This window comes from Ictalurus furcatus, chromosome 3 (assembly GCF_023375685.1).
Source record: "Ictalurus furcatus strain D&B chromosome 3, Billie_1.0, whole genome shotgun sequence".
Taxonomy (NCBI): domain Eukaryota; kingdom Metazoa; phylum Chordata; class Actinopteri; order Siluriformes; family Ictaluridae; genus Ictalurus; species Ictalurus furcatus.
The window spans coordinates 160,001-187,127 of record NC_071257.1 but is presented as its reverse complement, the minus strand read 5'-3'; the positions used below and the strand labels follow the sequence as shown (position 1 = coordinate 187,127).

Here is a 27,127-nt window from a genome sequence, read left to right as displayed (position 1 = left end):
ACAGCCGAACAGAACAAGGAGAAACAGAAACAGGGAGAACAGAAGGGATGAGAACAGAACTCTAAAAGAACTCTTGAAGAACCCATTTTGAACGGAGTACATTTCCCTCCTAATATGCATCACCAGTGCAGATAGAAAAATGGGCTCCTCAGGAATTCTTTTACAACCCCAATTCCGAAAAAGTTGGGACACTATGGAAAGTTCATTTGAAAATTCCGTTCAGCCTGTACTGTATTGAAAACACATTATTAACACATTGTTTGATGTTTTATTGTGATTTTATTTTATTTTTGAAAATATCCACTCATTTCAAATGAGCTTTTAGGATGCCAGATGGAACTTTTCCCCGACAGTGTAGTGTATTATTGTAGTATTTTAAAATTTTTAAAATTTAATGCAGTGCAGCGGCCTCTCACAAGGCCTGCTATTAGACAGAGATGATCATTACACCGCCCCCGCGTGGCAGGATATTAAAGCACAATTGATGAAACACGTATAAAAAGGATGTGAATCATTTAATCAGCTGACACACCAGCGATGACCTTTAATGAAATGTGTGTCACAGTAAATACGGTCCCCCTGGCTAATGAGTGTTACAGTAAATACGGTCCCCCTGTCTAATGCGTGTTGCACTAATAACGGTTCCCTCGTGTTACAGGAATAATGATGGTTCCTCTGTCTAGTGTTACAGTAATAACTTTCCCCCTGCTTGATGTGTGTTACAGTAATAACGGTCCTCATATTTAATGTGTTTTACGGTCTCTCTCTCCGCCTGCCCACAGAAGATCCTGAAGAAATTAAATAAAATCTCAAATCAAAACCAAACAGACACGAATTATACAAAAACCAGCATTTCCCTTTTAATATTCAGTAAACACACACACACACACACACACACACACACACACACACACTTTAGGAAACGATTAGATGTATATAAATATTGAGAATAAACCTTTCTCGGCCGAGCAGCAGATTACTTCTACATCAACATTAAAAACTGTGTTAAATATTGAAATTCGAGTTTCAGCCACTGTGTGTGTGTGTGTGTGTGTGTGTGTGTGTGTGTGCGTGTGTGAGAGAGAGAGAGAGAGAGAGAGAGAGAGAGAGAGAGATATTAATATTAAAACACGAGCAGCAGATATATATCAGCAAAATATACATTTTTGCAATGTGCAATATTTATTTAGTGCAATAATAATCAGTGGCATTTACTTCAATATTCAACACATAAGGTTCAATAACATTGATGTATAAATAATTTACTCCTTTATAAAGATGTTGTTATATATATAATCGTATATTATATCTTGATCCTAGCCAAAACATCTTTGGTAAAGCTGTGTGTTACAGTAATAATGGTCCCCCTGTCACTGTGTGTTACAGTAATAATGGTCCCCTGTCACTGTGTGTTACAGTAATAATGGTCCCCTGTAATTGTGTGTTACAGTAATAATGGTCCCCTGTCACTGTGTGTTACAGTAATAATGGTCCCCCTGTCACTGTGTGTTACAGTAATAATGGTCCCCTGTCACTGTGTGTTACAGTAATAATGGTCCCCTGTAATTGTGTGTTACAGTAATAATGGTCCCCTGTCACTGTGTGTTACAGTAATAATGGTCCCCTGTCACTGTGTTACAGTAATAATGGTCCCCCTGTCGCTGTGTGTTACAGTAATAATGGTCCCCCTGTCGCTGTGTGTTACAGTAATAATGGTCCCCTATAATTGTGTGTTACAGTAATAATGCTCCCCCTGTCGCTGTGTGTTACAGTAATAATTGTCCCCTTGTCTAAGATTGTAAACTGTGCTGAGGAAATATCGGTCGCTATGTCTAATCGCGTAAAGCTTTCTCTGTGTTACAGTAATAACTGTCCCCCTGTCCAATTAAGTGTAAACTGTATGTTCCACTCAAAATAGTTCCTCTTTAAATGTATCTGTTCAGTGTTGATGTAACTGTGCAAATGTTTGCAGGACTGGAAGCAGAGGTCAGAGGTCAAAAGGTCAAGGTCAGGATGCCTGTGCCCAGGAAACGATGATGACTGACAGACTCAGCAAACCCACAAACACACCAAATATCACGAGAGCAACAGCCTGGGGGGGGGATGGGTCAGGGGAGAGATTTTACTTTTTACAGCAATATGAGTTAACGTTCTCATATATATATATATGTGTGTGTGTGTGTGTGTGTGTGTGTGTGTGTGTGTGTGTGTGTGTGTGTTCGTTCATTCTCACCCCGATTGATGTGAAAGATCTGATGTGGTCATTACTGACACGCAAATAAAACAGACCGGGATACACAAACAGCAAGCAGGTTGAGGTAGTGGAACCTGGAGAGAACACACGTGTGCGCACAAACACACACACACACACACACACACACAGAATAAACAGTAAAGTTACTAGAAATTATTACTACTACACACACACACACACACACACACACACACACACACACACACACACACACACACACACTCACTCACTCACCCACGACTCCGAAGACGTTCCTGATGTCGGGGACGTAGATGGCCAGCAGCTCGATGATCAGGAGGAGGACAAATGTGGAGACACAGTGAGACAGCCAGGAGAAGGGTCTCTCTCCTCTGAATAATGTTAACACCGCTTTACGGGCCTGGGGGGGGGGGGGGGGGAGAGAGAGAGAGAGAGGGGGAGAGAGAGAGAGAGAGATCCATATGCAAATTAGCTCTAAGCAATAGCCAGTAGGAGCCTGTTGACTGTATATCCTGTGATTATAACTATGATGTAATATAAATGAAGCCGCTCTGAGGATGACAGCGGGACAGAGACGTGAGCCAGGTGAGGGTCTTTCAGCTCTGTACATGAAGTCGAGACTCACGGGGAAGTGGATGAGCGGCACAGTGAGCAGCACGGCCAATAGGATCGCAAGACGCACCGACATCACCAACACATCACGTGGCAGGTAAACACCGTACCCTCGCAACAACTCAGAGTCCACCTGACCTGAAACACACACACACACACACACACACACACACACACACACACACACACACACACACACAAACACAGACAGACATATGTGATTGATGTGATCAACAAGTTTAAAAAGGTTTTGTAAGCGCATGTATATTTGGAACTAGCAAGCTTCCACAATACTACTACTACTAATAATAATAATAATAACAACAACAATCTATGAATTAAATAAATGAACAAACAAACAAATGAAAAAATAAAGAAAACGTGTCATTAATGAATTAATTTACAGTGCTAATTCACAGTATTCACAAATAATTCAAAATTATGAATTTATTAGATCACATAAATCATTTATAAATATTCATGATACACGTTATTTATTCGCCTCTCTTACCGTAGAAGGTGAGGTAGCCGAAGAGGGCGGAGACCAGGTAGACCAGGAAGCTGAGAGAGATGCTCACATTGGCCACGTTCTGCATCCTCCGCTTAGTGGGTCTGAAAGAGGATGAGATTTAAACAGTGTTGCTAGGCAACCATAAGCTATGTGAAGACAGAGGCTAATTATTTAGACTGTAACTGTAGTCATCGGATTTATAAAACACGGGTTTAAAAACACTAGTTTATTAGAACTAGCCAGCTGGTCATTTTGTGCTTGACCAATCAGTGATGTTCATTACACCAAGCTCCGCCCCCAAGGAGTCCTCATCTGCATAAAAGTACGGTCTCTTGTCAAATTTGGCTGTTTTTTTTTCCTGTGGAAATGTTTCTGATGTATATTAGTGTGTGTGTGTGTGTGTGTATGTGTGTGTGTGTGTGTGTGTGTGTGTGTGTGTTTTACTGACCGCTGGAGCTCACAGTAAATGGGCAGGATTGCAGTGTGACACAAGAAGGAGAACGCCATAGTGGGGACGGCATACGCGCTCTGAAACACACACACACACACACACACACACACACGCAGGAATGTGTTAATACTCGTCCAGTGTGAGAGTTTGGAATAATATTATTAAAAGAATGATGAGATGAGATATTAAAGCTAATATTATCGTCTAATGTCCGTGCTGTGAGGAGGATTTTAATAAAAACACACATCTGTCACTCAAACAATTATAAATCCCTCCGTCTGTGTTTATCTATCCACCAATCTGTTCTTCTCCCTCTCAGCAAAGAAAAAGAAAGAAAGAAAGAAAGAAAAAGAACTGGCACTAGCAATAATAAATGAAAATAAATTAAACAAGAATATCTCTCTCTCCTCCTCATCTTCATTTATCTCTCCATCTCTCCACTTATTTATCCATCTCCCTCTTCTGTCACTCTATATATCTCTTTGTCCATCTCACCGTGTGTGTGTGAGAGAGAGAGTCTCACCTTACTGGAGAAGATGAAGAGACGAGCGCTGCAGTCAGACACAGACGAGTTAGAGATCTGCTAAACACACACACACACACACACACACACGCAAATTAAAAACAAAAATATGCGAGTTTGTGTGTGTGTGTGTGTGTGTGTGTGTGTATTACCAGAGTGAGAGTGGAGTTGTTGGGCAGTGGACATGGAACTGACCATTTCTTCACCACCACCTGAACACAACAAACCGATCCATCAGTGACTAAATATCTACTGAATCCTGCACTCTGATTGGTCAGGAGGTGGTGATTAGTTTTCTAGAACAGCGGCTCTGACAGTAGCGCAGGTTTATATTAACGCGCTTGCTCTTATACGCTATCGTTTCTATAGCAACCGCCCGTTCACAGGGACCCGTCTGGCAGACGCGCCACATAAACGGATTAAACGTGGTGAAATGTTCACTAAGGAGACGTTTATTTAAGGAAGGAGTCTCCAGTGTCGGCGCTTCGTAATGGACAGTAAGGCTGTTCAAAAGAACAGTAAGAGGCTGGTGAGGGAACGAGTGTTTACAGCTGCTGTAACGTAAGCGAGAACAGGAACGAACTTGCTTCACCGGCCGTCCACAGCATTAAATGTAACTATAAAGGGATAAAAAGTACGACGTGTCGTTTAATAAATAAAACAACTGTCATCACTGGTAGCTGCGGAGTGAAATACACTCACCACTACGGCAAAAAACAGCATGAAGAAGAACGACAGACTGCTGCTGTAACCCAGGAAACCTGCCAGAACAAATCAGAGAAGAGTTCACACACACACACACACACACACACACACACACACGATACAGAGCACAGCTAATCATAAAGCTAAAGCTAACACACACGCACACACACTTGTTGTGTGGTGACTTACCAATTTTGGGCAGCAGAGCGAGAGGAAACACCACACACACCGTGACCAGGATCAATAACACCACACCGTTCTCATACCACACACTGCACGCGCGCACACACACACACACACACACACACACACACACACCCCATCATATAGAAACTTTACTGTGTTTAAACAATCTGTAAAATCCCTCAAGTCTGTAATGATAAAAGGGGAAATTTACCCAGAATGCTCTGCTCCCAGGAAGCCGCTGATGGTGGGAGGAAGCTCTATCTTTAGGATGAACATGTAAGAAGCCATGGCTGAGAGAGAGAGAGAGAGAGAGAGAGAGAGAGAGAGAGAGAGAGAACATAACGACTAAACACCCCCCCACACACACATACACACACACAGAGCTGCGTAACAATGCTTTAGATTTAAGCCAATATTTACATTCACCTAAACTACAGTCTGTCTGTGTGTGAGTGAGTGCATGTGTGTGTGTGTGTGTGAGAGAGAGCAAGAGTGTGTGCATGTGCTTGAGTGTATATGAGCATCATGTGAGAAAGAGAGAGTGTTTGAGTGAGAGTGTGTGTGTGTGTGTGTTCTCACTTTCACTCCTTACCACCAATATTCTGGATCAGGATGGTACACGCCACCAGCACCTTCACACACACACACACACACACACACACACACACACAGAGAGAGAAACAAACACTAAGAGATAAATAAAGAGCTGTAGTGTCGTAACCCACGCAGCGCTATGCCCCAAATCACTCCCTGTTAGATATAACGTGGACTAGAGAGGGCGTAGAAGGCTAGTGAGCACTTCTGTGACTAATCTGCTCACCTTTCCGGCTTTGCTGAAGGCTCTCTCTCCCAGTCCTTCATACGAGGTCACGTCTACACGCATAGATAAACATAAATAAACAATTTATTAACGCATTACAGCTCATTCTTAACAACTGCCTCGAGATCCCTGCCCCAGGTGAGGGTTAAAGGTCACGTCACCTGTCTGGTCACACAGTGTGAGCAGGAGGTGGATGGAGCAGGCGGCCAAACTGGAGACCAGCAACAACAAAATACTGCACAGAACACACAGGCAGTTTAACACAGTGTGTGTGTGTGTGTGTGTGTGTGTGTGTGTGTGTGTGTGTGTGTGTGTGTGTGTGAAGATTAGTTTAGGGATATGTTAGGGTTGTCCTGTCTCTGTATGCTGCTATATGAATAAAAATATTATATCCACATATTTACATTCAGCTCAAAGCTCTCGTCCGTTTAAACGCACACCGGCCGACAGACACGACAATAAATATTACACTACAGTATATTCTATATTTCTGCATAAATCTGATCTAAAACATCATCAGACTTAAACACGACTCCTAAAAGTAGATAAAGAGAACCGGTTAAACCAACGAGACAGAAATATTACACTTGGTCGTTTATTTATTGAGGAAAATGATCCAGTATTACATAGCTGTGAGGGGTAAAAGTATGTGCACCCCTAGGACTAGCAGTTGATCTGAAGGTGAGATTAGAGTCAGGTGTTTTCAGTCAGTGGGATGACGATCAGGTGTGAGTGAGTGAGCGATCTGTTTTATTTAAAGAACAGGGATCTATCAGAGTCTGATCTTCACTACACGTGTCTGTGGAAGTGGATCACGGCACGAACAAAGGAGATTTCTGAGAACCTCCGAAAAAGTGGTGCTGACGCTCATCAGGCTGGAAAAGGTCACAGAAGCATCTCTGAAGAGTTTGGACTCCACCCATCCACAGTCAGACAGATCGTGTACAAATGACCACGTGTAACATTTCTGTCTCGTTTGTTTAATCGGGTTCTCTTTGTCTACTTTCAGGACTTGTGTGAAAATCGGATGATGTTTTAGGTCGTATTTATGCAGAAATATAGAAAATTCTATTGTGAATTTAGAGCTGCCGGTAATCTCATCTCATAAAGCTGTCCATCTTCTGCGAGGTTTAATGCAGTAAAGCAGGAGGTTTTAAAGCCTCACCTGAAGCCCACGATGCCGGTGCTGGCCATGGCGTAGGCTAGTCCCAGGATCCCGCTTCCCATGATGGCGTTCATCAGATTAAACACAGAGAATGTGAAGGAGGAACCCGTGGAGACCCGAACATCCTGAGAGAGAGAGAGAGAGAGAGAGAGAGAGAGAGAGAGAGGAGAGAAAGTGAGAGTGAGAGAGAGAGAGAGAGAGAGAGAGGAGAGAAAGTGAGAGAGAGCGAGAGAGCATCACAAACACAGTACAGTATTCACGACAACAGTGCGTCTCTAAATGTTTTTCTTATTCAGGAGAAAACTGAAGCAGACGTGTTCATGTGTCTTTCTCATGAAAAGCATCTCATCATTCTTCTTCTTGTTGTTATTGTTAAATTATTATTATTAGTAGTAGTAGAGCTGGCACAATAACATGTTTTCTTTCATCCAAATATCAATACTAATATTGAAATCATGAGTGTCGGATAATATCAATACCTATCCAATATTTATTTTAAAAACTGCTATGCGTTAAAATGACTTATGATGAAGCAATTTCCATTCGTTACAGGATTATTTTCCTCCCCTGAAATCCGATCCACTATCTGTTTTGCTTGTATACAAATCATGTATATTATATATTATATTATATTATACACTTCCATTCCATTGCATATTGTCTTGTATTATATGGTGCATTTTATTTTTCTTTTCTTTGCTTGGATTGCTGCTAAACTAAATTTTGTTACCTGTGCAATGACAATAAAAGACTTCTTGTCGTATCAGATCAGTACTGTCTCTTATTATTATTATTATTATTATTATTATTATTATTATTAATAGGAGTAGTAGTGTTAGCATTACAGTAAAGAGAATTGCGAGACTGTATTTTTATCTCGGCCTCGTGCTAAAGAGGAACGCAGGACATTCTTCATTACACAAACACAGCAACTATTTGACCTGGTTGTCTTTTAGTATCACAGGGTTTTTAAAACAACTCATGATCACACCACACACACAGCAGACAAAACTGAGACGTCAGCATAAACGACTGCGGGAAAAAAAGAGCAAAGTGCACAAGACAGGCATGTGACTGCAGTGACCACAGAGCGCTGAGTAAAACCTCCACGAATCATCCTCCTCAGAGAGAACACACATATAAGGGCTGTACTGATCTGATCGACTGGCTCGAGAGAGCTGATCCACAAGATCTGATGCTTTAAGATCCCTGGATCAGTTTCTGATCGCACACGTCGTCGTTCCTCACAGCACCACACCGAAGCTTTTATAAAAGAGCCTCTGGTTTACTGTGATACTCAGAGATCTGATATCAGGATCAAAAACGCAACACGGACGGGGAAAAGTGTGAAAAACTCGGCGCAGTCCTCTACATCTCGTCATGATTCCCCTGCTGGGAAAAAAAAAACCCAATACAATCCCTTGTAGAATTTGTAATGGTTTGAATGGGAATCGTATTGGTTTTAATGGACACTGTAATGGTCCCTGTGGGTCTCTGCTGGTAATGTGTTGCCTTCTATTGGTGGCATGTTATGTCTAGTGGATACCATTACGGACCAATAATGGTAATGGTTTTAGCTGATGGTTTGTAATGGTATTTGTAGTGGAAACCATTAGAATTTCTCTGATGGTTTCTGTTGGTCCAGCAGGGTCATCTTCACACATTTTCCCTGTTTGTTTCCGCTCCTGGATATCACGACATGTAGTGTGTTTAGTGATATATACACACATTTGACATATCGCCCATTCCTAGTGTGTATACACATTTCTCCATGCATTTGTATACGTGTTATGCTGTTTGACAGTTATGTGGTGTGTGTGTGTGTGTGTGTGTGTGTGTGTGTGTGTGTGTGTGTGTGTAACCTGTTCCAGCAGTGCTGCTGTCTCATCTTCATCTCCACCAGGCTGATATCCACCTTCACTCTGCACCGTTGTGTTCTCTCTCTCTCTTTTCATTTTCTTACTTTCTTTTTCACTCCTCCGTCCACACACACACACACACACACACACACACACACACACACTTTCTCAGCGCCGGTTAGTTTCTACAAGCCTCTCATCGTTGAAACAAACTTCGCTTTTTGTAAAACGCAAACATATCTCCCGGTAAAGAATCCTTATTTCAGCTCCACTGCACAAACTCACTCAGATAAGTGCATAGTTCTGGTCATATGACCAAACGGAACGTTTATGCGTCGATTGTTGATGACGTAACATTCCCTGAAACAGGCGCTCTGCTAGAGAGAGGCGGAGCGAGTCGCCTAAAGATGACGTACAAGTAACAACTCCGCGCGCGTGTGTAGCCGGTGGAATGTTAAGGTAAGACGTGAAGGATTACTGACTGCAGAATAAAACATTTTAGACGCTTAAGATACACTTTATTTCAGTTAAGTTGAGATATAATATTACGGACATTAAACCAGCGCGTGCATCTTTCACAACCCCGACAAAAAGGAAACGTGGTGTAAATAATAAACCAGTTAAAGGGCCTCGGTTTAGCTTAACACGTCTGTGTTTGTCTACAGTGTCTTTAAAACAACCACCACTTAATAAACCGGATTATATACAAATATAAACCGAAGTGTAGCTGATCCGGGACATTTCATACTCATACGGTTATTAGTTTTGCGTCTGAACTCAAACACATAATAAAGTAATGCGATAAAACCTACAGCTGCTTCCAGTCGTATGTACAGTATGTCCACACCACATAGCAATCACAATTTTATTTATTTATTTATTTATTTATTTATGGGGTTAATTTGTCCTTATTTCACAAATACATAGCAAATGTAAAATGTTACTAAATCTATTAAATGTGATTTATTTATTTAGTTATTAATTTGTCTTTATTTATTCATTTTCATATGGTTCATTTACATGTGATTCATTTGCATGTGATTCATTTACATGTGATTAATTTACATGTGATTAATTTAGGTATGATTTATTTACATGTGATTCATATTCAAGTGATACATTTTCATGTGATTCATTTACGTATGATTCCTTTACATGTGATTCATTTACGTATGATTCATTTACATGTGATTCATTTACTAATTTGCTTCTCTTTAAATCCAGTTTTAGACTGTGATATTACGAAGGTCTTTCCAGATTATTAAATGTGATTCATAAGATGAGATCATCTCATCTTTGTTCAAGGTCATTGTTTGCCTTTTAAATCTTAGACAACATACTCTAAAGAATCGTAAAACAGTACGAAGTTAAGGAAAGTTCATGTTTGGTGTGATGATGTGACCGTTTGCTTTAAAGAGAAAAATGGCTGAGTCTCGGGAACTGCGTGTGCAGATTTAGAATGAAATGATCAGGAGCGTGTTTGTGTTTCTGCAGTAAAACCCAACAGACTTCATTACGTACGTTCGTCCCAAGTGTATCGTGTTGCTTTCTTTACTGACATACAAACATTTTTTTTGTAAAGAGATGTTCGGAAAGTGTACCGGCTCAGGAACGAAGAAGTTGTAAAATAAACATCTATAACTAAATTTATGCATTAAAAAAAAGGGGGGGGGGCTAAGATTTTTGCACAGCGCCGTATATCACAATGTCAACATTATATCGTCACGTATGCTGTCCGTTTTAGCCTCGAAAGTCGGACATGACCAAAAAAGATTATAAAATTCTAAATAAATGACTTGGTTACTCTTTAATATGTTTGAGTATAGTTCCACTGTTCAGCAATAAAAGACAAGAAGGTGAGAAATGAAGAACGAGTCATACGTTTAGTCATTTTATTTGAGTTCAGATCCCTTGTGTGTGTGTGTGTGTGTGTGTGTGATTGTCACTACAGGAGCGTTCCCAGGCTGCTCACGCTCGTCGATGTTGGAGTTCCTCGCCTCTTCTCCTGTCCCATCACGGGATCTCGGAAACGTTTCTCAGTGTTGCGCGTGCAGTCGGTCATGACAGACCCTGACCTCGGTCTGTACCGCCCTCCCGCTGCTGTGCGAGGTATGACCGTCCTGGAGCGCGATGCTTTCACGCAGACGGTAGTGGTCCCTGCGATACGGATCCCTACCCGCGCCCTCAACCGCCTCGTCAAGAGCCTGAAGAAGGTGGCGCTGCAGAGGCCGGGTCTCAAACGGGTCGTAGACGACGATACCGACGGGGGGAACGAGACGGCCGGAGAGCACCGGCTGCTCCTGCTGGACCCTCAAAGCGTCGAGTCGGCCGAGTCGTTCGGTCCAGAAGAGGCGGCGGCGCTGAAGGCGTTGGGGGTGGAGCCCGCAATCCGACACTACAGTCTCCAACTGACGTACGAGAACCTGAAGAGCGAGGAGGTGCTGCGCGCTGTGCTTCCTGAAGGACAGGACGTGACGTCAGGGTTCAGCCGAGTGGGACACATCGCGCACATGAACCTCAGAGACCACCAGCTGCCGTATAAAAACCTGATAGGTGAGAAAGGGGCGGGGCCAGTCCATCCCGGGTCAGACAAATCAGCTGACAAACTTCTGCACTCAGCTGAAGCAAACATTAATACTAGGTGAAAGTTTGTTAGGGGAAAAGAAATTGTCGTTGTTGTGTAATAACTCCGCCCACATTTTCTAGCCTTATTTTGATTGGCTGCAATGTGATGATGTTGAGGTGTATTTGTTTTATCCCACAGGTCAGGTGATCATGGATAAGAACCCAGGCGTTACCTGTGTGGTGAACAAAACCAACACCATCGACTCGACCTACAGAAACTTCCAGATGGAAGTGTTAGCCGGAGAAAGCAACATGGTGGCGAAGGTGAGGAGGAAAGGAAGCGTTCGGAGAGCGTCACTGTGTTTCACGTGAGACGGGGCTGCTGAGGCAGGCCACGCCGTGCCTCAATATTGTAGAGTATTTCTATATAATATAATATTTCTATAATTCTCGTGGTATTTGGTGGCACTGAAGCGTCTTGTTGCTAGCCTCGTTGTCATTAGCCTTCCGTTCTCTCATGCGCTGCAGGTGAAGGAGAACGGCGTGTCGTACGAGTTTGATTTCTCGCGCGTGTACTGGAACCCTCGTCTCAGCACCGAGCACGAGCGTGTCGTTTCTCTGCTCCGCCGAGGCGACGTGGTGTTTGACGTCTTCGCCGGAGTCGGGCCGTTCGCCGTGTTAGCGGCGCGCCGTGGCTGTTCAGTCTTCGCCAACGACCTCAACCCCGAGTCCTACAAGTGGCTTCAGCACAACGCCAAGCTCAACAAGGTGGAGTCCAAGCTCACGAGTTTTAACCTCGACGGCCGGGAGTTCATCCAAGGACCGCTGCGAGAGCGTCTCCCCGATCTGATCAAGAGATCGGATTCTTCGTCCGCCGTCCACGTGATCATGAACCTGCCGGCGTTGGCGCTCGACTTCCTGGACGCGTTCAGAGGCTTGCTGAAGGGCGAGAAGGAGCCGGGTCCTGATGGCGGCGTCCTGCCGAGGCTCCACGTCTACGGCTTCTCCAAAGAGGACGAGCCTGAGAGGGACGTGCTGGAGCGAGCCGAGCTCAGGTTAGGGACATCGCTGAAGGGACGGTGTGAAGTGCACATGGTGAGAAACGTGGCCCCCAACAAGGAGATGATGTGTGTGAGCTTCAGCATGCCGAGAGATGTGCTGTACGGAGCAGACGTAGTGGTGGTGGAGGAGGAGGACGATGGTAGGTCTCTCTCTCTCTCTCACACACACACACACACACACACACACACACACACACACACACACACCCCTATACGTAAACACTATAACCCTTTCCTCTCTCTCGTTGCTCCAGGTCGCTCAGAAGAACCGTCGCCAAAGAGGCCGAAACGCGTGGAGACGCAATAAAAAACTCCTCTTTATGGACAATCAGAATGTTTCTGTTTTATGATTTTGTTTTATATAAAATAAGTACAATCTCACAAAGATTGAATTATAATGTTTGAGCTTTCTGTTTAAATCTGTAAATAAAAGATTTAACACTGTTTACCTGCCATGTTCACACCCTGTTTTAACCTGATTAAGACTTTAGTTGTTTTTTTGTTGTTGTTTTTTAAATCAAGATTACTTGCTCACTGTGTAACTAAGCAGTATAATCACTCGATCAATATTTTACTAAGAAGTATATTTTCACTTAATTTTATGAAACCATCAGTAATTCTGCGTCGGCTAATTAAAATCAGCACATTCATACATACAAATAATATTTCTGTTTAAAGATAAAGAAATGGCCAAAAAAACCCTTTAAACCATAGATGGGCGGGGCCACTGTCAATCATTTCGCTTGATTGACAGTTCCTCCCGCTACAAGCCCCGCCCACAACGGTCTCTTAGCTGCAACAGCGGTAGGAAACAATGGATGCTTCAGCAAAGGTAACGGACAAAAAAGCTGACGCTAACGTCTCATGTTTCGATTTTTTATGATTTTTCAGAGCCGTGTTTTGTTAACGGTGAAAAGAAAAAAACTGCAAATCAGCACCTATGCGCTTAATTCGCAAATAAGCTAAGTAGCTAGGTTGTTTTGTACCGCACTGTTCGACTTGCGTTATTTTAACTCCTACCTGTTTTCGGACAATCCCGGTTGCCGGCACCAGGATTGGCAGTCGCGAAACAGCCACGCGCGAGTGTGACCTTGTAGCCAATCGATATCAGGAGGCGGGACGGGACTAACCAATCTCAGCGCAGGAGGCGGGATTTTTTTTGAATACGGGTAGGGGGAAAAAAACTAATCTTACGGGCTGTACCTAACTGGTTAGCGTCACCGATTTAAGGTTAAATATATAAATATATATATATATACATATATATTAAATAATGTAGACATTTTCTAAATGTACTAAATGCTGCTTAGTGTAACGCTATTAATATGTTATAACAAATAATTGCACTTTCTGTACACCCCCTCTCCAAGCTTAGGTTAAACGTACCGCTTTGTTGCCATAGATACAGCGTGAACGTTAGCGTTAGATTAGCATCTGATAATAAACAACTGTTATGCGATTTGATTTGTTTATATTGAGCTTTTCTTTCATCTTCATACTCAGAAATCATACAGTATATAAGCAAGACCCTTTTCACTTCTGTGCGTGTTTTTCTGTTGTATTAATCTGCACCGCCCACAGAGCATGAAAACACGGCCTTTGAAGTGTTCCAGATGTTCATGGTGTTTCTGTGAAGGCTTTCAGTCATCAGGGTCATAGTTAAAGCAAAACTGGAGTTTCAGAGCTGTTCGCACCGCTTTTGAAAATATTCTCGTTTTTAATGTTATAGTTCATCACTTCCGGTTAAACTGGTGAGTTTTTTTAGGACTCATCCTGTACTAGTGTTGTGGTCGTCCAATGAAATGCTCTCTAGTAGGTATATGTCCCGCCCACCGGCAGCTCATTGGCAATAAACGTGGCGTGTGGATTTTTTTTTTTGTTTGGTGGAGAATGAACATTAGTTTGAGGGCGGAGATTGTGCAAGTCGGCGGTCATGTGACTTTTCATGATTCTGGCGTTGTAATCACAGCTTCAGAATGTCTCACGTCTGCATTGTCGCGCTGTTCCTCCCGATCCTAACTTGTTTACGACTCAGTTGGAGGTTAACAGTGTTTTCGGCTCCACGATCCTCTGGTGTGTGTGTTCTCGTGTTTCTCTCAGTGAGCGGCGCTCGGTGATCGTAGTTACTAAAGAAGATGCCGGTGGGAATCTCAGCACTCTGGCGTTCATCATGGGCCCCGACGTGCCGCTGCTCAACGACTACAAGCAGGAGTTTTTCTGGAAGCGTTTCCCTCAGACGGTGCTGGGGGGCCCGAGACTCAAACTGGGCTACTGTGCCCCGCCGTACGTCTACATCCACCAGGTGGCGCTGTTCTTCATGCCGTGGCTCCTTGGCGGCGTGGGGACTCTGTTCTTCCAGCTCAGGGTGATGGATGACGCTGGCGCTGGGATCGTATCCGGGGCGCTCATGCTGGCATTCGGCGCCGCGCTGCAGACCCTCTCCCAGTGGGTGGCGCGGAGAACCGGCGCCGTCCAGAGGCTAGCGGTGGGACACAACGTCATGGCCGACGAGGAGGAAGTGGAGTTCACGCAGTGCGCGGGACCCGAGACGGTGCGCTTCCTGGCCCCGGGTAAGCGCTTCCTGGCTAACGTGGTTCTCCACACGGCGCTGGCCGGGGCCATGTGCGGATTCGGGACATGGTACCTCCTGCCCGATCGCCTGAGCGCCATTTTCGGGAACTACGTCGCCGTGGTCCCGGTGTTCGCGCTCAGCTGGGTCACACTGTGCATCGCCGAATACTCGCTGATCGTCAACACGGCGCCGGAAACGGCCACCTTTCAGCCGCAGGACACGTACGAGATCACGGCGCTCACCAGGCCGCTGTACATCTTCGGCTTCGTCGCCGTGGATCTGGCGCTCAGGTACGCATACGACGACTCCCACAATCCTCCCACCTTTCCATACTGCCGCTTTAATTTCATTTTAAACACGCATTAGGTAGCATTTGAGCTCCGGTGATTACGAGGTGGATTACATAAACAGAAGTATGAGTTGTTTACTCTTCCTGTCTATGTCCACATACTCAAAGCCACACCCACACAGCCCCGCCTCCAAACATTCACAGCGGTGCAGTGATTTCAGCTGTAACGCCATGTTTAGAGACTTAAGGATCCTGGATGAGATGTTCGTGTCCCTGTGGTATGTACTCAGGTGTGTAGGTGGGGGCGTGGCCGAGCTGCAGGTGGCCAGTCAGGTGATGCACGTGCTGTTCTTGGTGCTGCCGGTGCTGTGGGCGCTGGGAATGCTGCCTCCTCTCGACGCTCTCGTCTTATGGATCATGGAGCAGAGCCTCATACACACCCTGGGAGGATCAGCTATGGCCACCAACCGCAGGTACAGACACACACACACACACACACACAAACACACACACTGTACTTGAACACACCTTCACCTTAGAGCCTGTTGGTTCTCCACCAGGTTGGTGCTGATGTTCCTGTGCTCCGTGTGCGTTTCCATCTCCACCTTCTTCATCCCCTCATCTCTGGGCGTGGTCCTCTTCACCGTGGCGACGGGCTTCCTTCTCAGTCAGGACCTGACCCAGATCGCCACGCTGTTACGGTGCAGGAATCGCGACACACACCCTCACACGCGCACACACACTCGCTCGCTAAGCCTGGGCTGGTGGAGTGTCCCGCTCTCCGCCCTCGTCCTCACGGCGGCCACGACCGAAGCAGCTCTGCTGCACCGCCTCTGTCCCGCCGGGGGGAGCAACGTGACTGAGGGGGACGTCCAGGGGTCACGTGACACCGTGCCGGACCCTCAGGCTCTGATCGGCTGGGTCCTCATCGCTCTCGGTATCATTACACGCGTGTTACGAGAGGTTCAGGGTGCGTGTATGTTCGGGGGACTCGTCCTCAATCCCCTCTACCCCAAACGCCTTAGCAGCGTCCAGGCCTTCTTGAGCAGCAGCAAAGCATTGTGGGTCGCCGCACTGGTCCGCAGAGTGCTTATTAACCTGGGTGAGGAGAGTCTGGTGTTCACTCACATCTCGCGGTGTCTTAATAATAATAATAATAATAATAATAATAATAATGTTGATATATTTTGCTAATATCTTCAGGCAGCTGTATTTAAACTGTATTTTTACTATTTTTTTTTCAGTCCATATCTCTTACTACACGTTGTGTTTGTGTGTGTGTGTGTGTGTGTGTGTGTTCCTGGCTCTTTCAGTCTGTCCGTTAGCCATGGTTGGGTTTTTGGCCACTGATGCTTCCCTGCACGAGTCCCACACCGTGGCGTCGGCTGTCGGCTTCACGCGAGCCTTCAGAGCGGTACGTCCTCGATTGATGCTTTTACACCGAGTTCTGGATTCTGATTGGGCAGAAGGAATAAAACACTTACTGGCACACTGTTATAGGAAAATAATCAACTTGGGGATGGTAACAGTAACTCAGCCACAGTAAGCTTCCTCACACCGTCGTGTGGCTCGTTTCTCTGATCCCTGACCTCCGACCCTGTGTTAGGTGTGGCAGAGCAGTGAGGAGGCTCTCCTGCAGATGGTGGTGGTGGTGATGGTGAGACTGGCTGATGGAGGACGAGTCGCACAGCAGTGGCACGATCTGGGCACCGGAGTGCAGCTCATAGTGGTGAGTGTGTGTCAGAGTGTGTGTCCTCACCACGATTACAAACCTCTGACCCCGTGTGTGTGCGTTTCTCTCTCTCTCTCTCTCTCTCTCTCTCTCTCTCAGGTGTCTCTGGTGTCTGATCGTCTCTCTCAGTTCCTGTTGAAGCTGAAGTTTGCTCTAACCGTGTTAATCACGTCGTGGACGGAAACGAAGCAGCGGCGTCAGTCGGCCGGCGCGCTATTGGCGCTGAACGTGGCACTGTGCCCTCTGTTGGTTGCCGTGGTGATGCTGTCGGCGCTGCTCTCCGCTCCTCTCCTGCCGCTCTTCACACTGCCCGTCTTCCTGGTCGGCTTCCCCAGGCCCCTGCGCTCGTGGCCAGGAACACCGGGCACCACCTGCCCCTGCCCCGACTCCATCTACTACCAGCAGCTCAGCACCAGGCTAGCCTCAGCGCTAACGCACGCATTCGCTAACGGAACGCTGGGTGAGCGTCACTGTGTTGGTTTAAAGAGCCAATCAGGCTTTAGTTTCAGTCTTTTGTCTAATAGTTTAATCCAATTTCTCCTATCTTTTGTGTGTGTGTGTGTGTGTGTGTGTGTGTGTCCGAGCTCAGGTGCTTATTCTCCCGGTTCTCATTTCCTGGGCCGGTTCCAGGATCGAGTGGTGTGGATCAGCGTTCTGGAGAAAGGCTACGGTTACTGTACGGTCAACATCAAGGTAAGAGAACCTCAGCTTCCCGGTCGTCGCTCTGGAGCGCGAGATAAACCCTTTGATCTGTAATGAGTCGATGATGTGGCGATGTGACGCGCCGTGCTCAGGTTTCTTCTCGGTGCTCAGGGTTTGGAGCTGCAGGAGACGTCGTGCCACACGGTGGAAGCCCGGCGAGTCGACGAGGTCTTCGAGGCGGCGTTCGATCGTCTGGACCGCCCCGGACGTTTCCGGCGCTTCCTGAACCCTCACTGGGGAAATACGCTCACGCCCTGTGCCCTCCTGCCCGTCACCGTCTACTCCGACGCCCGCAACGTCCTGACCGGCATCATCGACTCGCCCGATCACCTCCGCCAGCTCCGCTCCGACTTCCTGAAGACGCTGGTGTGGATCCTGCTGCATCACGCTGTCCAGAACAGGACCCGCCGAGTCAAGTCGCACTCGCTGCCGAGCTCCCAGCATGCTGTGCAGCCCGAGCCCACTTCACACGGCGCCAAGCCGGGCGTGGTCTCGCAGAGCCACTTCAACGACTCCTCCTCGTCTCCTCCGCCGAGGGGGCGGGGCAGCTTGTCGTCCTTGTCGGACTGGTCGGACGCGGACGATCTGTTCGGGCCCGTCCCGGTTCGGAAGCCGATCCGGAGGATGATGACGGCGATGCGAGCGGAGGAAGAACACGCGTCTCTTCCGGGCTCCGTAGAAATCCACAGCCTGTATGAAAACATGGCGCTCGCGTCTTTACCGACGCTGCGGCCTCTCGGACTCGGGGTCAGCCTCGACAAGGAAAAAGACGACGTCTCGCCTGTTAGCTCCGCCCCCTTCGACCACACCAACCCGCCGAACTTCTCCTCGCGACATTCCGAAACCCTCGCCCTTCCTGCATCCTGGTTCTCTGCCCCTTTCACCGCCTCCAAGCTCCGCCCCCTCAGGCCCTCCTTCCCAGACGAATGGTTTGGTTTTTGCCTGGCGCAGCTGGCGATGGAGGGATTGTGGGAAGGAGGGGAGGACGAGCAGAGCGTGTGTCGTGCGCTGCAGGAGGACCGTGCGCTGATGGAGATGTACAGCCAGGTGGCGCTGTCGTGTGCGCTGGCGTTAGGAATGGACCTTTCAGTGCCGAGCGCCGGTTTCGTTTTTAGGGTTTACTGCGGAGACACAGCGTGGCACGAAGGACTCGACTGGCTCCGAGAAAATACCGAGCTGCATCAGCTCACCCTCAGGGCTTTCAGGTAACGGTCACTTCCGTCTGTGTGTGTGTGTATACACAGGTGTGTAAAACCTTGGTCGTGGTAGGATCTGAGTGTAAAGTGTGTGTGTGTGTGTGTGTAGGTACAGTGTGAAGCTGCTGATAGACCAGGCGTCTCTGGGGCCAGTGGAGAGTGAGGAGGAGCTTCACTCCACGCTGCACCATTATCATCAACACTGGTTCATCGGCATGGCGACGGAGCGAGGCTGGCACGACGGAGTTCTACAGGAGAAACCCTTCCTGTTCTCACTCGGCCATGATATCACCATGGTGATCACTCACTCACTCGCTCTCTCTCTCTCACACACACACACACACACACCCACACACCCCTATACCTTCTCTCTTACATTCTGGCTCTTTTCCCGTCCATCATTCTTTCTCTCACCCCGTCCCTGACCTTCTCCCGTGTAGGGTTCGTATACGGGCCGTGTGCTGTCGCTGCAGGAGTGTGTGTTCCAGCTCGGGGCGCTGTGTGAGGAGTGTGTGCGCGGTCAGTGGGCCAATCTGTCCTGGGAGCTGCTCTACGCCACCAACGACGACGAGGAGCGCTACAGCATTCAGGCTCACACACTCCTGCTGAGGAACCTGACGGTGCAGGCCGCCGAGCCACCGCTGGGTTACCCCATCTACTCCTGCAGCCCCACACACCTCACCTGCTTCTGACACACACACACACACACACACACACACACACACAGAGCAGTGTGTGTGAACATATCAAAATCCAAATCTGTGTGTGGAACAATCATGATGTGATGCACAAGGACTTCAGGACACACCTGTAACTGATCGAATGCACGTTTCACCACACACACCCACACACACACACACACACACACACACACAGGAGTTTAAGCTAACAGACTGAACTGAGATTTTCAGAAGCTGGGGGAGGGTGTGTGTGTGTGTTTGTGATAGTGTGTAAATGCTGGACATCAACACACACTAATGCACGTCTCAAAACACACACACACACACACACACACACACTGTTATTATTGTGGTTATGACATGCTGAAGGAGTGTTAAAGCTGTTTTAATGCTAACCCCGTCTGTTTTACACTCTTTCTGCGGGACTTTTCTACAGAGACTACACAATAAACTGAATCGACAAGCTAGTGCACTTCTCTGAAGTCCCCTTGGGGAAAAAATGCTAAATATAAAATCAGCAAAATAATAATAAAACAATAAAAATAATAAACTCTGAAACACGTGATTAACTATTGACATTTAAAACAGATCATAAACATGAACCCTTTTTTAAAAACAGCTTTTAGCGCCATCTAGTGGCCCACAGCGCATTTTATTTCTTTAATCAATCAACTGCTTAGTTGTTGGTTTATTTAATTATTTGTTCAATACAGCATCGTGTCCATGTGGATTTTCTACAGAACATTTTTTTAAATCATTAGCGGTCATTTATATACAGTAGTGCATTGATAAATAATTAAATGTAAAAATTAAACATCCACTGATTTTACCAGCCAAAATATATATATCTGCATCAGTCAACCTCTCAATTTTAAAAGTTGAAGGTTCCATTCATTATTCACATTAAACAGTCTATGCACTGCCATGCTATAATAGCGTAGAAAGTTCTAGAATCACGCGTATATGCTGCATTCGATTTAGCTCAGAGGAGCTCGGGATGAGCAACAAGCGAGCCAGCTGTGATCTAAAGGTAATACGTGTATATATGGGATAAACTTAGCAAAAGGTAGAATCATATCCGTTTATATATTTATATACGTATAGACCTACAGTACTAATATATATATATATATATATATAAATACTATATATTACATACAGTACCATATTTAGCGTTTTATAATAGTTAATCAGTGCAGGTTTTCAGCTCGTCTTGGCCTTTGGCTTGGTAAAATACGCCGTGTCTGCGTCCTGGGAAAAAAAAGTTAACCACATTAACACATCTCTTAAATAATCAGGATGCAGGAATATTCGCGTACGATTTCTCAGAGCACGCCGTTTCCTCACCAGTCCAGCTTTGAAGTTCTGCACTCGTTTCCTGCCGAGCAGGTTGGTGATGTACCAGGCGAAGGTGGGCGTGTACTGCCACAAGTAGAAGAAGAGAAGAAACGGCTGCTGGCCGATCCACATCTCCTTCACGCGGTTAGACAGGCCGGCCAGGATCAGACGCACGCAACGCTCAGTCGACATCTTATGGGACTGATCTCCTGCGTCAGACACCGGCTTCACCACACAGAGAGAGAGAGAGAGAGACGGGCAGAGTGAGAGAGAGACATGGGGGAGAGACTGAGAGCAAATGAGGGAGATGTGAGGCTCACATCTGCAATATGTGCATAAATTAGGGTGCATTTGATGTAAATGATATGTATATGCGGTAAATAGAGTGTGTTTCATGTAAATGAGGGGGGAATGGGGTGTGTTTCATGTAAATGAGGGGGAACTGGGCGTGTTTAATGTAAATGTGATGTTTATGAGAAGAAATAGGGTGTGTTTGATGTAAATGTGATGTTTATTAGGGAAAATAGAGGCAGAAATATGTGCTTCCATCATGTTGGGTACATGATGACATCAGACAGCACCACATTATTGTACTCTGTGCGTGTGTGTGTGTGTGTGTGTGTGTGTGTGTGTGTGTGTGTTGGTGCACTACCTTTCCGACTTGTTCAGTGAAGGCATTGTGGACGACTTGGGACACGACCGGCCCGGGGCAGATGGTACTGATGGTGACGTTTGGATAATCTGTCAGCTCCGTCCTCAGGGAGTTAAAGAAACCCTTCAGAGGAGACAGAACTGGAAATGAATTTAAAAAACACCTTCTCGTTATTCCTCTGCGTGTATGCATCTCTACCTCTCTCACCTGCAGTGCGTGTTTGCTGGCTGCGTATCCGGTGGACAGCGGCACCCCCACCAAGCCCACGATGCTGCTGACGGTTGCTATGATACCGTCGCCGCGGTGGATCATGTGCCGCAGGACGTGCTGCGTGACCGAGACGGTTCCCAGGTAGTTGAGCTCCATCAGACTGCCGTAAACATCAATGTCTGTGTCGACGCAGAGAGAGCGCTGACTCCGCCCACCGTTATTCACCAGCACGTCTATCTGCAACGTTAATGATAACGTTTACAACACAGCTTCAACAACGACAAAAAAAATCTCACAGTCACACGGTCGCGTCGAGAGACAGCGTGGAACATCCGGTTCCACCGACTCTCACCGTGTCCACAAAGAAGACAATTCTGACTTCAGTACATTAGAAATGATGATGATTTCAGCAGAAAGAGCGCCACCTTGCTGAAATGCTGCAGAACCGACTCGGTTTTCTCTCCGTGAGTCGATCGGTCCAACAAATCGAGTGGAAGGACGAGAATATCCTTCTCTTCTAAAGACGAGCGCTCTGAGGATGAAAACAGGAAATAACGATCGTGAATATGACGAGGCTGGAATAAAATAATGAATCTTTTAAAACTTTACGATCCCCAGTACATACTCTTAAGCTGATTGGTCACAGGAAGGCACAAATAAACCTCCCGACACTGTGTGTGTGTGTGTGTGTGTTTACCCAAACACTTCCTCCGGACTCTGTGCAGCTCGTTCTCTCGGCGTGCAGACAGCACGAGTCGAGCTCCGACTGCAGCCAGCTGATAGGCCAGTTCCTCCCCGATCCCACTGGACGCTCCGGTGATCCACACCACCTTCTGACTCAGAGCCACGCCTACATCACACACACACATACAGTATATATACACACATTTCAGTAATGAATGTGGCGGCTCATATAAAAATGATGTTTGGGTTGTTGTTCCTTCATCCTCTGTAGCTTTAATGGTGTTAATAGTGTATTAGTTTTTACTCAATCCCCCCCCTCAATTTCCATTCTCTCTCTCTCTCTCTCTCTCTCTCTCTCTCTCTCTCCTCACAAAGTGTGTACATTAATTCACCAGAACCAAGGGCTGTTGCAGAACTCCACACACTGCAGTGTGATTCATGTCTCAACAGGAAGGATGTAGAAAAGTGTTTCGCAATGCGCATGACCAGCCAGTGAGAAAAACTAACCTTAATATTCAAATTAACGCCTAAAATTCATTATTAATGAGACTGTAAGGTTGTAAGAAGAAGCCACAGATTCACAGGCTCCGTTATGAGAGACTGACGGGTCTGTGAGGGTTTAGTCGAGGCTGAACAGGGTGTAGTGTGAGTATTACCTGGGCTTTTCCCCACAGCAGCCGCCCACAGCAGAGTGAAATCCGCGTCCGCGGTGATGAAGCGGATCAGCTGCAGAGTCACATAAACACACACACACAGCAATAACACGGAGCACACACACACCTCCATCTCATCTCCAGATCAGATGCCCGCTACAGTCCAATTAAACACTGTCCAAACCAACGACCGGCCACACGGAGCGCGTGCAAAGTTTACAACCTGATCCGGAAGTACGAACATTTCAAATCTCAGACTTCCGGAATTCAGTCCTGCGATGTTTTTTCGCGACTTAATATTCTGATTTTTAAAAGAAAAACAATAATCGTGCTCTCAGAAAATTATGAAAAATACATATCTAATGCAGCATTAAAACAAAAACAAAATAAAGGAAAAAAAACACAAAAACGCCGAGGCCATGACGTCATCACTGTTGCCGGAAGTAAATGGAAAACAACAACCAGTATTTTTTTTTTTGCCGATTTTGAAGGTAAAGTTTATAGTAACACTTTATAAAATTCCAGTAAAATAATAATAATAATAGTACGTACAGTATTTAATTGATATCCTCTGTAAATTGAATTCCTTTTCTTTAAGGAATGAAAGTTTATGCCACCACGTTACAGAAATGTCTGAAATAAGTTAGCAAAACATTTATTTCTGATTGTGTAGTTGTAATTGTATAATTGATAGTAATAAGTAAAGTTTGTGCACCTCTGACCATGACACCTGTTATATAAAATACATGACAACACCCATATGTGCTTGTTGAACATCACATTCCACATTTATTCCCCCTTTTATTGTTATAATGCGCTCCACTCTTCTGGGAAGGCTTTCCACTAGATTTTGGGGCGTGGATGTGGGGATGTGTGTTCATTCAGCTACAAGAGCATTAGTGAGGTTGAGGTCAGGTGCTGATGTTGATGTGAGGAGACTCCAGTTCCAGTTCATCCCAAAGGTTGAGGTCAGGGCTCTGTACAGGACACTCGAGTTCTTCCACCTTCTTCCAGTCTTCACACACCACGTCTTCATGGATCTCGCTTTGTGCACAGGGTCATTGTCATGCTGGACCAGTGTTTGGGCCTCAGTATTTACAGTACAAAAACCATATAAACAGTATACACTAAATAATTATAAAATGACAGTAATTTTTTAGCATAATTTCACAAAAACTAATAGACGTATTGAGCCAATCCACTTTTTTAATGTCATGTGTTTATTACAGTTTTATCTTATACAGATATTATAAATCACCTGCCAGACGATACAATCATTTAAGCTATAAGATACACTATTCGGCCAAAATGAAGCGCAAGTAAGTGCCACATCCGGGTCCTGCTGCGTGATGACGTCACTGGTCTGACGCTTGCAGCGCGGCTGGTTGTACATCCGGGTCCTGGCGCTGGCCGTTGTTGGGTTGTTTACGCGCTGGAGGCCGGGGGCAGCGCAGCACCATATTTTAGTAAAAAAATAACCTCTAACAACGGTGTAGATTCCCATTCTGGTGTGTGAATAAAGTTTAACGATGCATAACCGGTTGATAAACGGCGGGGAGATCCGCTCTATCACTGACTGAACACTTTAACGCAACACTTTTCTCCTGTCCGACACCGAGCCTGAGCTCAGCTCTTCATTCTGCTCTTTCTCCACATTTCTCTCATTTATCGCTGATTTTCACCCACTTTGGATTTTCGGTAAGTTTTACGATATATATACACATATATTTTTAGATTTTTGAGGATTTTGTGCGAGGTGTGTGAAGTTAGCTATCAATTAGCTAGCAGAAGCTAACAACTAGTCTCGTTAGTATACTCATTTGATTATTGCTGTTATTATTTTCTTCTGTTACTGGTGTACTTTACCCTGAGACCTCTTCTCAGCACACAGACCACTTTATTTCTGACACACCGTCCGATTTTGACACTTTACAATCTTCAAATCATTCCGTTTCCCCACCCGTATTCCGACAAACCCCGCCCCTTCCCGCTAGGATTGGATAAGAAAGCCTCGCTTACCCGCACGTACCGGCTTCCAGCCAATCCGGCGCGGGAGGCCGGGGCTCTGTTGGCCACTCACAGCCAGGAAGGTGGGACTTGTCGGAATGCGGACGGGAGAAGAAAAAAAACACACACCATTACGTAATGCGTTCATTTGAATCAAATGGGAATAAAAATACTACTAAAAGAGCATAAAAGGAAAGAAGCTTCATCACGTGGTTGGATTTGAGTCCGTTTTTAATCATCTTTAAAAAAAAAAATTAACACGTAGTTTATGGAAATCAGACGCACACAGTCAACAACAACAAATACACATTTTAGGTATTGTTTACAGTAAACTGTACACACTGTAGGTGTGTGTGTGTGTGTGTGTGAGAGAGAGAGAGAGAGGGAGAGAGAAACTGTGGCTAAAGCTTGCTATTTTTAGTGCAGTGAAATGTGTGTGTGAACCAGAGATAATCTCTGCCATACAAGGACAACCAGCTGTGTGTGTGTGGGTGTGTGTACATAGATAAATAGATAAAGTGAATGGAGGGAGAGAATATTTAAGTAGATGGCAGAATAGGTAGAGAATTTGATGGATGACTGGACGGATAGATAAAGAAAGATGGAGATGGACTGATGGAGGAATAAAGTGACGGTTGGGTATAAAATATGACCTGGTGGATAAACAGGCGCTGTAGACGGACGGATGGATGGACGGATGGACGGGCAGTTTAACAGTTAGGTGGAGTGATGGATAAATACAGACATGCAGATGTGTAGAACGATGTACAGATTAGACAAAGACAGATCGGATAGGTGGACACGTCCCCTATAGACGGTGATGTCACTACTCACCTTGCTCCAGGTGTGTGAGGCGCGAGAGAGATGGGTGCGTTCTTGGACAAGCCGAAGATGGAGAAGCAGAACGTTCATGGCGAGGGGAACGGGCTGCGCTACGGCGTGAGCAGCATGCAGGGCTGGCGCGTGGAGATGGAGGACGCTCACACGGCCGTCATCGGCCTCCCGCACGGCCTCGAGCCCTGGTCCTTCTTCGCCGTGTACGACGGCCATGCCGGCTCTCAGGTCGCCCGCTACTGCTGCGAACACCTGCTCGAGCACATCACCAGCAACCCCGACTTCCAGGTGAGCATCTCTCTCTCTCTCTCTCTCTCTCTCTCTCGACCAAAATGTAGATTTTTGTAAAACAGCTGTGGAATAAGACGAGCGTGCGATATCTTAACGGCGTTCAGGGCAGCAGCGGAGGGGAGGAGGAGCCAAGCGTGGACCGCGTCACGTCGGGAATCAGGACCGGCTTCCTGCAGATCGACGAGCACATGCGGGAGATGTCTGAGCGGAACCGGAGTGGCTCGACGGCGGTGGGTGCCATGATCTCGCCGCGGCGCATCTTCCTAATCAACTGCGGCGACTCTCGGGGGCTGCTGAGCCGCGCCGGCGCCGTGCACTTCTCCACACAGGACCACAAACCCAGCAACCCACTGGAGAAACAACGCATCCAGAACGCAGGGGGATCCGTCATGATCCAGGTGAGCGCTCGCTAATAAATAAACACGCACCAGACGCCGCTGACTTTGAGTCCGACGTTACGACGATTTGTTTAAGATCGAAATGCAGTAAATATTGACGTAGCGATCTACACCAGCATGTTGCCTGTCGGGTGAAGACGTCGGGTTTGCGTGTACGAGAGCGTATAATTCTGTGTGTGTGTGTGTTTTTATTATATT

General features: G+C 46.1%; 5 protein-coding genes across 8 annotated transcripts in view; 3 read left to right on the top strand and 2 right to left on the bottom strand.

Annotated features, from left to right (window-relative positions):
- Nucleotides 1–1,159: 1,159 nt before the first annotated feature.
- Nucleotides 1,160–9,871, bottom strand: slc38a6 (solute carrier family 38 member 6). Of its 3 annotated transcripts, none has more exons than XM_053620210.1 (16): nucleotides 9,069–9,871; nucleotides 7,207–7,331; nucleotides 6,203–6,276; nucleotides 6,042–6,094; nucleotides 5,814–5,853; nucleotides 5,433–5,511; nucleotides 5,225–5,307; nucleotides 5,033–5,091; nucleotides 4,483–4,542; nucleotides 4,331–4,390; nucleotides 3,805–3,884; nucleotides 3,357–3,457; nucleotides 2,859–2,983; nucleotides 2,489–2,633; nucleotides 2,234–2,328; nucleotides 1,160–2,092 (listed from the first exon to the last, which is right to left on the bottom strand). In XM_053620210.1, the coding sequence occupies exons 1-16, from the start codon at nucleotides 9,159–9,161 to the stop codon at nucleotides 2,009–2,011; spliced, it is 1,356 nt and encodes a 451-aa protein (XP_053476185.1). In that variant the 5' UTR covers nucleotides 9,162–9,871; the 3' UTR covers nucleotides 1,160–2,008. The 3 variants fall into 3 exon arrangements, with proteins under 3 accessions (XP_053476185.1, XP_053476186.1, XP_053476187.1); XM_053620211.1 differs by having other exon boundaries at nucleotides 4,331–4,387; XM_053620212.1 differs by lacking the exon at nucleotides 4,483–4,542 and having other exon boundaries at nucleotides 4,331–4,387.
- trmt5 (tRNA methyltransferase 5) lies at nucleotides 9,473–13,144 on the top strand. Its single transcript, XM_053620209.1, has 5 exons — nucleotides 9,473–9,524; nucleotides 11,017–11,618; nucleotides 11,830–11,954; nucleotides 12,159–12,831; nucleotides 12,946–13,144. Exons 1-5 carry the CDS (start codon nucleotides 9,517–9,519, stop codon nucleotides 12,996–12,998), a joined length of 1,461 nt encoding a protein of 486 aa, XP_053476184.1. The 5' UTR covers nucleotides 9,473–9,516; the 3' UTR covers nucleotides 12,999–13,144.
- Nucleotides 13,145–13,463: 319 nt separating this feature from the next.
- pcnx4 (pecanex 4) lies at nucleotides 13,464–20,406 on the top strand. The gene is made up of 11 exons (XM_053620205.1): nucleotides 13,464–13,523; nucleotides 14,792–15,553; nucleotides 15,843–16,025; nucleotides 16,113–16,654; nucleotides 16,866–16,966; nucleotides 17,159–17,281; nucleotides 17,384–17,744; nucleotides 17,874–17,977; nucleotides 18,098–19,191; nucleotides 19,292–19,478; nucleotides 19,623–20,406. Exons 1-11 carry the CDS (start codon nucleotides 13,510–13,512, stop codon nucleotides 19,872–19,874), a joined length of 3,723 nt encoding a protein of 1,240 aa, XP_053476180.1. The 5' UTR covers nucleotides 13,464–13,509; the 3' UTR covers nucleotides 19,875–20,406.
- An 82-nt stretch (nucleotides 20,407–20,488) lies between these two features.
- dhrs7 (dehydrogenase/reductase (SDR family) member 7) lies at nucleotides 20,489–23,804 on the bottom strand. The gene is made up of 7 exons (XM_053620216.1): nucleotides 23,403–23,804; nucleotides 22,760–22,912; nucleotides 22,488–22,594; nucleotides 22,060–22,299; nucleotides 21,853–21,975; nucleotides 21,210–21,425; nucleotides 20,489–21,113 (listed from the first exon to the last, which is right to left on the bottom strand). Exons 1-7 carry the CDS (start codon nucleotides 23,530–23,532, stop codon nucleotides 21,066–21,068), a joined length of 1,017 nt encoding a protein of 338 aa, XP_053476191.1. The 5' UTR covers nucleotides 23,533–23,804; the 3' UTR covers nucleotides 20,489–21,065.
- Nucleotides 23,805–23,872: 68 nt separating this feature from the next.
- Nucleotides 23,873–27,127, top strand: part of ppm1aa (protein phosphatase, Mg2+/Mn2+ dependent, 1Aa) — an 8,538-nt gene continuing 5,283 nt past the window's right edge. The window contains exons 1-3 of one of the 2 annotated variants that reach the window (XM_053620215.1): nucleotides 23,873–23,890; nucleotides 26,251–26,528; nucleotides 26,636–26,929. In XM_053620215.1, coding sequence (XP_053476190.1) covers nucleotides 26,271–26,528; nucleotides 26,636–26,929 — 552 coding nt within the window. In that variant the 5' untranslated portion in view covers nucleotides 23,873–23,890; nucleotides 26,251–26,270. Of the gene's footprint in view, nucleotides 23,891–24,810; nucleotides 25,098–26,250; nucleotides 26,529–26,635; nucleotides 26,930–27,127 lie in introns of those variants that run through there. The other variant, XM_053620214.1, reaches the window with a different exon arrangement.